Here is a 12,813-nt window from a genome sequence, read left to right on the forward strand (position 1 = left end):
CAAAGCTGTTCCACGGAAAACATACTAGAATTTCAGTTATTCGCGAATTCCTCCGGCTGCAAACACCTTGTTTTACCTACTGCTCACCATTTAGATTTTACTTTGAATACTGTACTTAATTTCCTGCCTTTAGCACTACCCATACAACTCCTTGCAAACTGAGGTCTACATATGGCAAAGAATTCAGAGAACCCCTTCCTCCCATTCTCCCCCCCCCCCCAAAGAAAAACCAAACTACCCACAACAGAAACGCAGCCATTTCCAAAGAAGTTAGACAGGTTTTTTCCATAAAGGATGGTGGTAGCAGACATAACTTGTCTTTCACAAAATCAACAAAAGGGAAAACGTGTTACTTGATGGGCCTTCTATAAACATTTTAGTTGGACAACTGTGTAATGACAAATCTTTGGGAACCAGAGACTTTCTTCAAAGGAAGACGGAGTCGAGGGCCAGGCAAGGCACCCGACCAGCAGGCAGATGCTCGCCATCTGACCAGCAGCAGCTCTGCTTTACAGCCCCGCTCACCTTCCCTGCTGCACGGCTCGTCCTTGGAGATGACACGAAGCACTGATCTGCAGGCAGTGTTTCCATGAGGGCCCTTGCCAAACCTGCCTGTTGCTTAGCAAAATGTCATACTGCCGGGTGAGACATCCAGCTTTCCTGTGCTAGCCCAAACATGATCCCGATTGAAAACCCTGCGAGGTTTGGAATTCCCCGTCCAGGATGATGAAGGAAGAATCAGCTCAAAAGGCTGCAAAAGGAATAAATTCTCAAGTACAGCCTGGATCCCAATGCTGTTTAGATGTGCTATATAGCAGTTACATAAATAGACTATCCACTAGTCTTGGAAATAAAAACCAAACCAAACCAGCCACTAGTGGTGTTGCCACAAGTAACCGCAACCAACTACACTGAGGAAGCTTCCCCCAGTGAGCTGCTCCCCTTGCTGCCCTATCCACTCATAATGAGAAAGCAAAGAAAACTTGTTATAAGGCATTTATTTTCATTACGTGTTGGAAAGGGACAGTTCTGTCTTCAAAACAATTACCGAGAGAATGCCACAATACCTACTGTATATTGCTTTACTGGTGAAATCAAAACATTGTCCATCACAGATGCTTGGCAAAATAAAAAATAAAAAGGAAAAAAAAAAAGAAAAAAAAGGATGTATTACCATTGAAATCATTGCTGTTAGATGAAAGCACCATCTTCATTGTCAGATCTGATCAGTCATGCAACTGAAGACGCCAAATAGCAAATACTTCTGTTTTTTACAGTAAGCCATGATCTTTTAAGGGTTTTTATCATTCTATACAAATTTAAGTACAAAATGGGAATTACGTTTCAGAAATCATAGTGAAGAGGGCTGAGGCAAATCACAAGACACACTTGTTAACACTGTACAGCTGGATTCGAACACAGATACTGATGACCGTGTGACACCTAGCACACATGAAGAATGGTCCCCAAGTTTCAGCCATGCTTAAGTGGGGAGCACGGTTGGCGAGTGAAGGAGAACATCCAACACGATTCACGTGTGAGGGGCCAGTTGTCTCAGGACTGCCGAGGTCCCGAGGAATTACTGTCACTTGATTTTAAGAATGACTGCATTTTAGTACGTCGTCCTCACAAGGGTATACACAAGCCATATCACATACTGAATGAGAAATAAATAATAAAAGATACATCTAATACAGCTTTTATTTTTAATTTTTTTTTACAGCACTGACTTTACAAGAGGATAAACAACTCATTTTTAGGGGCTGCTAACATCTGAAACAAAGAAGTCACTATTTTATACTCAACATATACTCAACCTTTTAATAACTTTATATATGTATATATGACTTTTCACACAAAAATGTTAAAATAATTTATACCTAAAAACTACTGTGTAAAGAATGAAGGAGGAAATAAAATGTGGGTTTCCTTAAAAAGTATGGAAGAGGAAGACCTGATTTTCATGAACTCCGTTCACTGTTTCAGCTATTTCTAGAGTTTCAAGAGATTTCCAGGCCATCAACAAACACTTCACAACACATCAGGAGCCCTCTGCAAACTCACGGCACGCTGGGCTAGGCCACCATCAATTGAGCTCATGGCCCACGGGCATCTGCTGGTGTCAGCCCCAGTGGGTTCGGGGAGAGAAAGGTGGAGAGAAAAAGTCTCCCCAGATTGTTACACAAACCGGTGGAAAGAAATCCTGGCCTATTGGTATCAGGGCCCACTGGCCAGGACTTCACCCCCAAACCCTACCTCTCCTCGCCCCACTTCAGCACATTTTTTAACACTGATTTTTTTTCTTCCACAGGGAAACTGCACAACCAGCAGGGATGGACCTGACCCCAAGAGTCCCCTACACACATAGCGAGAACAATTCAGCGCCTTCGCTTGCTACAGGCATTGTTGTGCCTGCGTTGCTGAGGGATGATTCCAACACCTCCATCTATACCTGGATCCTCTCAAACTTCAACAAGCTTCCGTAATTTCTGTGGCCATGTAAACACAACAGAATCCACACAGGATGTGAAACTCACCCAGTCAAAAGCTCAACTTTTGATGGCCTGGATCCACACAGAGTGAACAGGGAAAGGAAAGGTAGTGAAGATGTGGAAAGTACTTTTCTGGAGGTTACAATCCTCTGAAATAGATATTAAAGCAATATTACAAATAAAATCAGCAATGTGATCTGCAACGGTGTGTCTGTTTATCTATGAAAGCGAGAGGAGATTATATTAAAGGAAATATTTTAATCTACACAAAGCATTTTCACATACTGCTATTACAGAACACACGGTTGCAACACCATAAAGTAATTGTATACTGAATACAAAAATCAATACATCTCTTACTAAAAAGGAGAGAGGGGAAAAAAATAGCAGGGTAATGCAAGTGAACTCCTGCAAGTGTGCACATGGGGAGACTGCTACAGACTCAAAATAGACTCTATTCACTAAAAAAATACAAACCCCAAGACTTTCTGCACGGCTGTGGAAGGCAAGGCTGTAAGCTAGTGTGAAAAAGCCTGACTCACTTGTCACTGCTGCCACACGAAGACTTTGGGAAACCAGTGTTAGTCGAAGAACTGATAAGCCTGGAACTTATTTTTGTTGGAGGGAAACAAAAGTTTCCATTTTTCCTTTTTTGCTGTATTATTATTATTAATTATTCTTGCCAGTCAACTCAAACACCTCTGGCCACCTTTACTCTGTTGCCTTTGGACTGTGTCCTGCCGCTTTTATCTACACTGCTCCCTGGCTGGACACGGCCTGTGGTTAGCAGGAGAGCTTTAGGCCGTATCTCGAGCCATCCTCATTACTTTCAGCTCCTCCTGAAGCCACAGGGTGAGGTTCTCGGTTCGTATCCATCTGTTAGGACAGCAAATTAAGCTGGTGGTTCTCCATCTGAGCAACCTGCTGCAGACCTCTGTGCAGACACTGACACATTTCAAATGGGGATCGTTAGTCAATTTTCTCATTCCAACAGTCCGAAAAGTATTAATAAAAGCAGCACACCTCATCCACCAGCCGGCCCAGTCAACAGGCAGCTACACGCGGAGCCTGGAATAGCCAGGCACGTGGTTAGCCAAGGCAGAAAAGCATGGGCCGGGCGGTGGGTGTGTTACACGAACCCCAGGCCTCAACACCGACACTCGCGTTCCTGCAGCTGAGCTTCCTGTAAGGATCTGAACGTCCTGGTGCCGCCGTTGCAAACCCGCCCATAACATGGCAAAGACAGCTACAGAGGGAGGATGATGGCGATGGCTTTGCGCCACGGGCACTAATGACACCATTCAAGTTCTCTTCAATCAGGAAAAATCTCCATCTACTGAAGCCAAGCACATAATTAGAGCGGAAATCACAGTCCAATCTCCTCCCTCACGCTGACATAAAGCCTGGAGAAGTTCCAGTCAAGGTAATGGTGTTTTTGTGGATTTATAACAGTGAAGCAGAACAGAAATAGATCCGTAAGAAGCTAACTGGTGACTATGTAATTTTAACACAATTGCTCCAATCAACACAGCAATAATAACTATGCCTCTGAAAACACAGCAGAACCTTTTCTAACCCCCAATAACAGAGTTCAAACAGTCGTTATGGAAAATCTCCCTCAGATTGTCTGCAATTTTAAGAGCAAGGGCATTCTGATAAGGTCTAATATTACTACACGTCCTCACTTTTACAAAAAGAAAGAAGGAAAAGAAGAGACTACAGAACATTAACCAACTTACTGTGAAGCTTATCGTAAATCAAAACTATCCTGAACTTATCAAATGAGGCAGCAATTCAGAAAAGCACTTTAGCACAGGCTTAATAACATATGCATGCTCGAATGTTTTGCAGTAATGTAATTGTACATCTGAACACCTGGTAATTTACAGTTTTGGCTTTTAAAAGTTGGTCTCCCTATCTGCCCATGTGATTCAGCAACAATCTAGTATACGAGCCATAACAATAATTTCTGCAAGGAAATAGAGTAGTACAGCAATCGCATGGTAATTTATGAGACAACTCTATTGTAATGCCACATCACAACAGGTACCTGCATATTTGCACCTGGTAAATTAAAGTGATACCAATACATTTGATAAATAAAAAATAAATTACAGACTATGGGAAAAATGTCACTGATCACACCAATGACCTAAACTTGTTTTCTAATTACAGCCAAGGTCTGGAGTAATATTTAAATATAGCATTTCTGTAAGCCTTCAGAGAATTACAAAATAAACTTTTAACAATCATTTGTAAACAAGTTTAAAATGCACAATTATATTTCAGTAGTTTATTTTGGAGAAATAAAGCAGTGCAAAATAGGCCAACCAAAATTCAGAAGGCAGCCAGGAAAATAAAATTCTTATTTGATGTTCTAACTAGGAAACAGCATACAGACATTTCAATTGGATCCGACGCTCAGATTCATGTAAACATACTTGGTTTGAAAGGTCTTGAGTTACTAACCCAGTTTTAACATCATCGCTTCTTCCCCACCACCCAATTAAAAACAAAAACAAAACAAATCAAAACAAAAAGAAGCCCAACCCCAAGCCATTGTAATAAAGGGAGCAAAAGGCAAGTCTACAAACACTCCACCAGCTGGTTACAAGAAAGTACCATACAAAAATAAGCACTGGCAAGTTCCTTCCTGAGGGTATCTTTTGTTACACACGTAACATAAAAACACTTTTTATTTCAAACAAACAAAAACAAACCCCAAACTGTCGATGTCGATTTTATTTCAGTCATGGCTTTACGAAAGGTTTGGTCTACCGGGAATACTTGTACAAACCCTTACCTATGTACATCTACCTGACTCACGCACACCACCAGCACCCAGACCTGCAAGCTGCAGTCAACGCGGGGTTCGGCAGCCTCGAAGCACACAAGGGTTGTGAGGGGCGCCCGGCTCACAACTGACCTGCAGCAGCCTAGGAGCGGGCTGTAGTCATCTGCACCCTGGGATCCGACAGATACCACGCTGACAAGGTCCTCCTAGTCCTTATAGGAACATCTGAAAGTTAGTAACCCCTCTGGCGGTGGAATAATCTCTTGTGCAGATCACCCACAGAAATCCAGTCCTGGCTACAGAAATTTCCCTAGAATGGCACTTGGGGAACAAACCCAATCTCGCCCAGGGAAAATCCAGTTTGCACAAAGTAATTGCTACACAACACTCGTCAAAATTTTATCCCCTCCAGGACTGGTACCAGCAGGTAGGGTGGTGACTTCTTTACACTCCTCTCTCTGTGGTCTACCCAGGCTTCAAACTCTAGATCCTTTCCTTCTGAGCAGGCATCTAATACATGACACTGAACAAAGCGGTATTAAATGCTGCAGTGATGGGTGCTTTTCAAATACCTGCTATAGAAAGATGTAGATTACCATATCTGTAAGCTAGGAGCTGAACTAAGGACATTTTCTTAACACCACCCCTCTCAGACGTATTTTAGGGCTTGTAGAGGGAAGGACAGGCCACTTAGTCTACCAAAATAGTGTCTACATTCTCAGCACTGACAGACTCGGATACTTCCAGTTTAGTGTTCGGAATTGGCAAAAGCTGCAGAAATTCTGAGCAGCAGAAGACGCTGCCATGCTGGAAGGTGCAACAGGGGGGAACACTGTAGGTTTACTGCACATCTCAAGAGGTACAATGAGGCTGTGCTATAGCTTCCACATAGCACAAAGCACTCCTGCAAATTACCACACAGCCTCACCTGGCAGCTTGCAACACAAGGACGCGGTCCCTAAGCTAGGACTGTCACATCCTGCCATCTCATACAAAGGTACACAGTTCTGCTCACGTTTACGTTGCAAAAGAAAAAAAAAAGGCAGCGACTATGTTACCCCTTCGGATCCACAGACCAGGCGTGCTGCTCCAAGGAAAGCGCGTGGCTCTGTTTGGCAGCCTGCTGGCAGAGCTGTCCCAGAGCCCTCCCAAGTGCACGAGGGAGAATTAAACACTCTGCTAAGAGATGAGCTGCTCTTCTAGGGTTTCACTGCTAGCAAACGATTGAAAGGATGATATTTAATCAACTAAATCACTCAACCTAACTATCTGCACCCCTTTTTTCCGACTCCAGCCTGCCTGGACACACCTCACAGTTGGCAAGTGTAGCTAGAAGCTGCTATTGACTGACGCCGTGAGGCCTGGGGGGAAAGCTGGGGAGCTGGAACCGGGGCGGCCCCGTCAGTCGTGCACCCTGAACAACCAACAACCCATCCGCTCGGTCCCACTCCGAGTGCCGCGGCTCACGGCAAGCTACCTGGCAACACCTCGACAATGTTTCAGGAGATTTGGTTCAGTGACACTGAAGCTGTCTCAGCTTTCTTTTGCAATGGCCTACCTAGAAAAGGGGAATGGGGAGCATTTTAGGCAAAAATCTCTAGCACTGTTACATTCATACATTCCTTTCAACATTATTATCTTCTTGATACCATGAGGTCCGATTTTAAAATGCTGGTCACCAGTGATTACAAAGAACAATAGAAACGAAAGAGCAACCCTCCCACAATGAAAGGTCTAGTGTTAAAACCCACGTGTGTGTAAACTCACTACAGATTTGCAACTGGAATCTGATGAAATGGATCTGAATCACTTTCCCACTCTCCCCCTCTCAGTCCATTTCATCAGCAAATCAGGTTAAATCAAATGGAAGTTGTTTTTTTTTTGAATTATTTTTCTTTTTTTTGTGTTGCATTTTGTTTTCCTTTTTTCACAATTGTACTGTTACAGCCTGATCTGGTTCTGGGACCACAATTTGTATCCCTGCGGCTTCTCCTCAGTCCATGGCATTGGCAAGTTATTGGGAGGAAGCTTTTGTCGCCAACGTAGCGACGCAGTGCTGCTGGAAGCTGGGGGACACTGCCGAGTTGCAGCCTAGTCTCTGGTGTTGCAGTTTTACTGAGCTGTTGGTCTCGCTTTCCACAATCCAGGAGGAGTCTTTTCCCATGACGCTGAGGCAGCCCGTGCCTGCGCAGCATATCCGCTCGTCCATGATCCCGCCGGTCTGCTCAGCCAGGAGCTTGCTGCGGTTTAGCTGGGTCACCTCGGGTGCCTGACCCTGCAGGACAGCAGCTATGTGGTTCAGGAGATCTGTGAAAAATTCCGAAACGCCCTCATAACCTGAAAAGGGGGAAAACGAAGCAGAGAAAAAAAAAGGCAATTTAACCATTTCCGTAAGTTCTCTGAAAGGCCTCTTCTAGCAGTTTATTTCTTGGGCTTTCCTTGCCCTGCAGCTTATAATAAAATGACTTTTTTTCCATGATGCCCCTGTGACTGAAAGCAGTCCAAGTCCAGGTTTTTCCCTAACTTACAACCTCTGTGGTGTAACACTGATCTTCTGCATCCTGTTCCAGAATATACTGCAGAGACTGGCTCTAAAGCGCATTTTCCCCGAGGGTCTGGACCTTCTCTAAAATCCCCCCAACAACGCCCCCAGTGAGGGAAACCTCCGAGAGCAGCTCAGCGTGCTTTACACCCTACAGAAAAGGCAGTAGGAAAGAAGCAGTGTGATGCTTGTCTAATCTAACCTACCTTGGCACTTAAAACATGTTCCCCACTAGAACAATATCTGAAAAAACACTCAAGGGACACTAAGCATATGTCGATGATACAGTATTTGGTAGAAACACCAGTATTTGTTTTCAGCACTGAAACCGTATTTCTGCATGGTTCTGTTACGAGATTCCAGATAATTTGCACTGCAATTTAACAACTATTTCCTGGTTTAAAAAGTTGGTCAAATACCTGAAGATACTACATTTTTCACGATAAAAAGGGGGATGGCAGGTGTACAGAGCTTCTGCTTCCATTTTAAACACTCAGGTATGGGTGTAGTTTTATCATTACATTCATGTTAAAATTGAATCAGACACGCACCATGTCTATACAGTGTTTTGAAATAGATCATAACTATTACTGCATTAACTGAAATTAGCATCAATCTGACTTAGTATTTAGAGGTGACATGACATGCAGTGTATTTGATGGGCTAGGCTGATTGTTTTAAGATGTCTATAAAAGTATTCTGCAAGTGACCCAATATTAGTACAGGGGGCTGAAGCAATAAATTACATTTTAAAAGTTCCATGTGAATAGCACACGTTCAAACAGATAAGCGCATGAGCAGAACCAGAGACCACAAAGTAAATGTATATTTTAAAACACTTTTAGTGACGTGATCGCAGGGCAGAAGAGTCCCTCAGAGCCATAAATAATTCAGCTTTAATCTCCCTTCTCCTGTAAAAGCCAAATTCCTTTGGCAGTAATAAACCAACTTCCTGAAAAACACAAGGTAAGAGGATAACTTAACCTTGAGATAAATGTGGTTTTATGGCGTATTTATAACTCATACATTAACCAATTAACTCTTATTTAAGCTGCTACATTGCTTTGGATTTTACTGGACTGTAATTCTCCTAGGTACTTTGTAACAGGTCTTGTATTGCTAGTGGTTTGTGTGACAACAGCTCCTTTCTCAAAGACCCTTAAAGAAATTCCCCAAACAAATCGTCCATTTAAAAACTTCAAGTTTCCCAGTTTCCCCTGCTATAACCCATCCATCAGGGACAACCAGGGCTCTCATGGTCGGCCAGGGGAGCCAGAACAAGATCTCCACCTCTTTTGACAGAGGTGCTTGTTACGCTTTCTTGCTTATGTAAAAGCCATGGGATTAGCCTTCAAATCTACTCAGAGTGCTTCCAGCTCCCTGGGAATAAGCCATCTCCATAGTAACAGCTTTAATATTCAGCGAGGAGACCCACAGTACCCTAGAGTGTTTCACGTCTGCTCAGTGAAAACAAGCCAGCCTTGTTTGAGGGCACACGGCAAACTCACAAAGAAGTTGCATTAAATATTTACTGGGAATAAGGTGGCTAGTTATCCAGTCCTGAAAGCAGCAGATGCTACAGTGTAAGGAGGCTATACATTTCAGGCAAGCTTCCTCTGTGCTGGCCCGCTGCACACTGGATGCCCAAATAATCCTGCTTGGTCACTGAGAAAAAAGTTCACACAGTTAAAAAAAATGCAGGAAAGGGAGGAAGAGGACCAGGGTGTCTCAACTCTTGAGCCACGATATGGGGAAGGCTGCAAACTCTCATTATTGCCTCACTCTCTTCACTGGCTGCTGCAGCAGATCTTTCAAAAAGGCAGGGCTGAATTTTGCTATGATGAAAACAGCCTCCAGAGTCCTCTGGCAGAGCATGGATAGGAAGGAGGTCCACCCAGCAAACGCATTTGAAAACAGGTATCCTGTACCTCTGAGCTCTGCAGAGTCAAGAAATGTCTGTGAGCACTTTTAAGCTAGTGCTGGAGATGCTACACACCTGACTGGAACAGACCTTCCTCGGCCTGGCGCCTGCTCTGGTTTTCTGCATCTTCTCTGGGGCAGAGAGAACTGTAGAGCTCAGGGCCTGCACTGGCAGCAGCATGCCCACACACAGGCCGCACACCTCCAGATGTGACGCTTCCAGCTACCAAATATCAGCGCACAGAGCCAGAGGTTCACACGTCCTGGTGACGGGCAGCTGCTCGGGCTCGGTGAGAGCCCCAACGGATCCCCAGCCACTGCGACACAGCGCCGGGCCCCATGGAGCCTCTTCTCTCAGTTACCTGAGGTCAGGCCAACACAAAATGCACGCGCTACGTGCCTAGGCCTGCAGTGAAATATCTCAGCTGGTAACCACAGCTAAATATAGCCCCGGCGGTTTCCTACAGAACAGCAGACACAATAGGCCTTTTGGGCATTTATCTTTAAAATCTTTTTGAGGCGTAGCTGGTGCTAAATGAAGCAGATAACAAATAACATCCTCCTACGGGTACATCTTGTTGTGTGGCAGGCAGCTAAGCACCACAGAGCCACTTGCTTGCTCCCTCCTCCCCCTCCGCAGTGGGATGGGGGAGAGAATCACAAAAAAGGTAAAATTCATGGGTAGAGACAAAGACAGTTTAATAGGACAGAAAAGGAAGGGAAAAAACATTAATGACAAAAGAATATACAAAGCAAGTGATGCAATGTGCAACTGGGGTGCAGCGGCACCCCAGTTTTATTGCTCAGCACGTCCTCATGTGGCATGGGACACCCCTTTGGCCAGTTGGGGCCAGCTGTCCTCGCTGTGTCCCCTCCCAGCTCCTCGTGCACCCCCAGCCTCCTCGCTGGCAGGGCCGTGTGAGAAGCTGAAAAGTCCCTGACTTAATGTAAGCACTGCATTGCAACACCTAAAACATGGGTGTGTTATCAGCATTATTCCCATCCTAAGTCCAAAACACAGCACCATACCAGCTACTGGGAAGAAAATTAACTCTACCTCAGCCGAAACCAGGACACATCTGCTCTAAATTCTAATGTTAAATTAATTTCAAGATGACATCCATGGATTGGCAGATTCAAAGGAGCTTCAAACCTGTTAAAAGACAGCAGACAAGGAAGCCAAGCCTCTGGGCAGCTGGACATGGCTTTGGTCAGGCCTGGCCCATGCTGTAGCTTGAGCTCCATGAAAGAGGCTTTGAATGCTCCTGAAAGGGCACCTTTGCCTCTCCCTTCCCAAAATGCTGTGGTGCATTGTAATGTATCAGGTCCCCAGTGGGTCTAACTTGGCTCCAATTCGGCTCTTCTGCAATTCTTGCAGGACAGGATGACCTGAGGAGGAGGAACGAGGGAAAGGCCCTTCCTAGGACTGCAGTGAGCCAGGAACAGTGTGACCCCACTGCTGACACAGCCCGTCAGGGACTCTTTTGAGCAGGGCTGCATTTCAGCTTCTCATTTACAAGGTGCTGACTTCATTGATGAAGTCAGTCCTTGAAGTTGCTCATCCTCAAATCAAACCGGCCCCTGGAGGGAAATGCATCTGCCTGGCCTGAACGTGCTTTTGAGCAGCAGGATATTCCATGTTGAGATGTAGATTTTCTTCTCTGTTGTATTTTACTCCGTTACTTCTTCTCTGATGTCAGCAGCCCTTAAAAGCACCTAATCTCTCAGTTCTGCTATCTTCTACAGATTTGAAGACAGTTTTGTCTACACCCAGCCTTCTCTGGTCCCTGCTGCTATCCTCTGGACTTTCTCCAAATGGTCTCTAACACCCTACTCTGTGGTGATAAAGCCAGTAGCTACCTTCACTACTCACGTTTACCACACACACAAATAAAAATCCTGTGTGAGACATGATGTAGAACTGTCCACAAGAAGCTTTCCTGTGCTCTCAAGTATCTTGAAAGGACTCTGATAAGCTGACGTCTCTTCAAGGTCCAATTATTGTGCAGACTGAAATGCAGGACTTGGGTTGAATATCAAAAACTATTGCCTTAAGGCAGAAGTACAGCAGAGCATGAGCACTACAAGGAAACATGACTCCTCTTTAAACAGTTAAGTTTGCCACTAGCTGTCCCCCAGTCTGGGCTTTTCAATATTTCATGAAAAGGTGAAGTTCAGTCTGTGCAAAGTACCAAATCCAGAACAATACTCGCAAATAAAAAGTTACCCCATCAACAGACTGCAGAATAGGAATGCAAAATTCAGGATTGCAGAGGGATGTCTTACATCGCTGCCTTCAATACCCTGTCTGAAATATACACCCATTCATAAAACAGATTTGGCTCCATCTGACACCTAATTTAGGTTGTTTTGCTGCTCTTGACAGAAGACTATTTTCATAGATTTGCAGACTGCATCAACACCATATGGTAGAACCAAGCAGCAAAGTGACCTTGGAATAGCAGGGCTGGAGGTTTAAAAGGAAGCCAGTCACTGCAGAGACAGAAAGGCAAGGCACAACAGGGCAACACTGGGACTGATGACTTGGACTGGTGGATCAGGGCAGGGCTTCTGGATGTAAAGATACCTCAGCCATAATGAAAATCCAGTCTTCAGGGACACCTTAAACTATGTAAGAGTCTGCCTGTATCTCTGGAAACAAACAAGACTATTCAGGTAATGATACAAGATTCCCAAAGAGAAAAATCCCATGCAAAACACCAGTAGATGAGATGAGATAATTTTTTCCTGTGATAGACAGGAATCCAGCACAAGTGACAGAGCATTATTGTCTCCTATTATACACACTTATAACTCCTTCTAACAATTCCAGTGGTAAAGGAGCTTGTTTAGCTGTTTCCAAGACATATATTGCGCTAACAAAGTGGAGGACAAATTTACCCATTTTCACAAGGTGTATTCTATTGTTTCACTCCAGGATTCACCTATGATAACATGCAAGGATATTTCAACCTTTATAGCAGCTCCTGTGAATCTGCAATTTTATCATCTTCCTCAGATTCCTGGTACTGCTTTTGTGCACAAAAAGTGTTTTCATGGGGAAT

General features: G+C 44.3%; 1 protein-coding gene across 3 annotated transcripts in view; it reads right to left on the reverse strand.

Annotated features, from left to right (window-relative positions):
* Positions 1–983: 983 nt before the first annotated feature.
* ITPK1 (inositol-tetrakisphosphate 1-kinase) overlaps positions 984–12,813 on the reverse strand; it is a 143,079-nt gene continuing 131,249 nt past the window's right edge. For all 3 annotated transcript variants that reach the window (XM_083839833.1, XM_083839835.1, XM_083839834.1), the window contains one exon: positions 984–7,623. In XM_083839833.1, coding sequence (XP_083695959.1) covers positions 7,301–7,623 — 323 coding nt within the window. In that variant the 3' untranslated portion in view covers positions 984–7,300. The remainder of the gene's footprint in view (positions 7,624–12,813) is intronic.

Source organism: Anser anser, assembly GCF_964211835.1.
Source record: "Anser anser genome assembly, chromosome: 5".
NCBI classification, from domain to species: Eukaryota; Metazoa; Chordata; class Aves; order Anseriformes; family Anatidae; genus Anser; species Anser anser.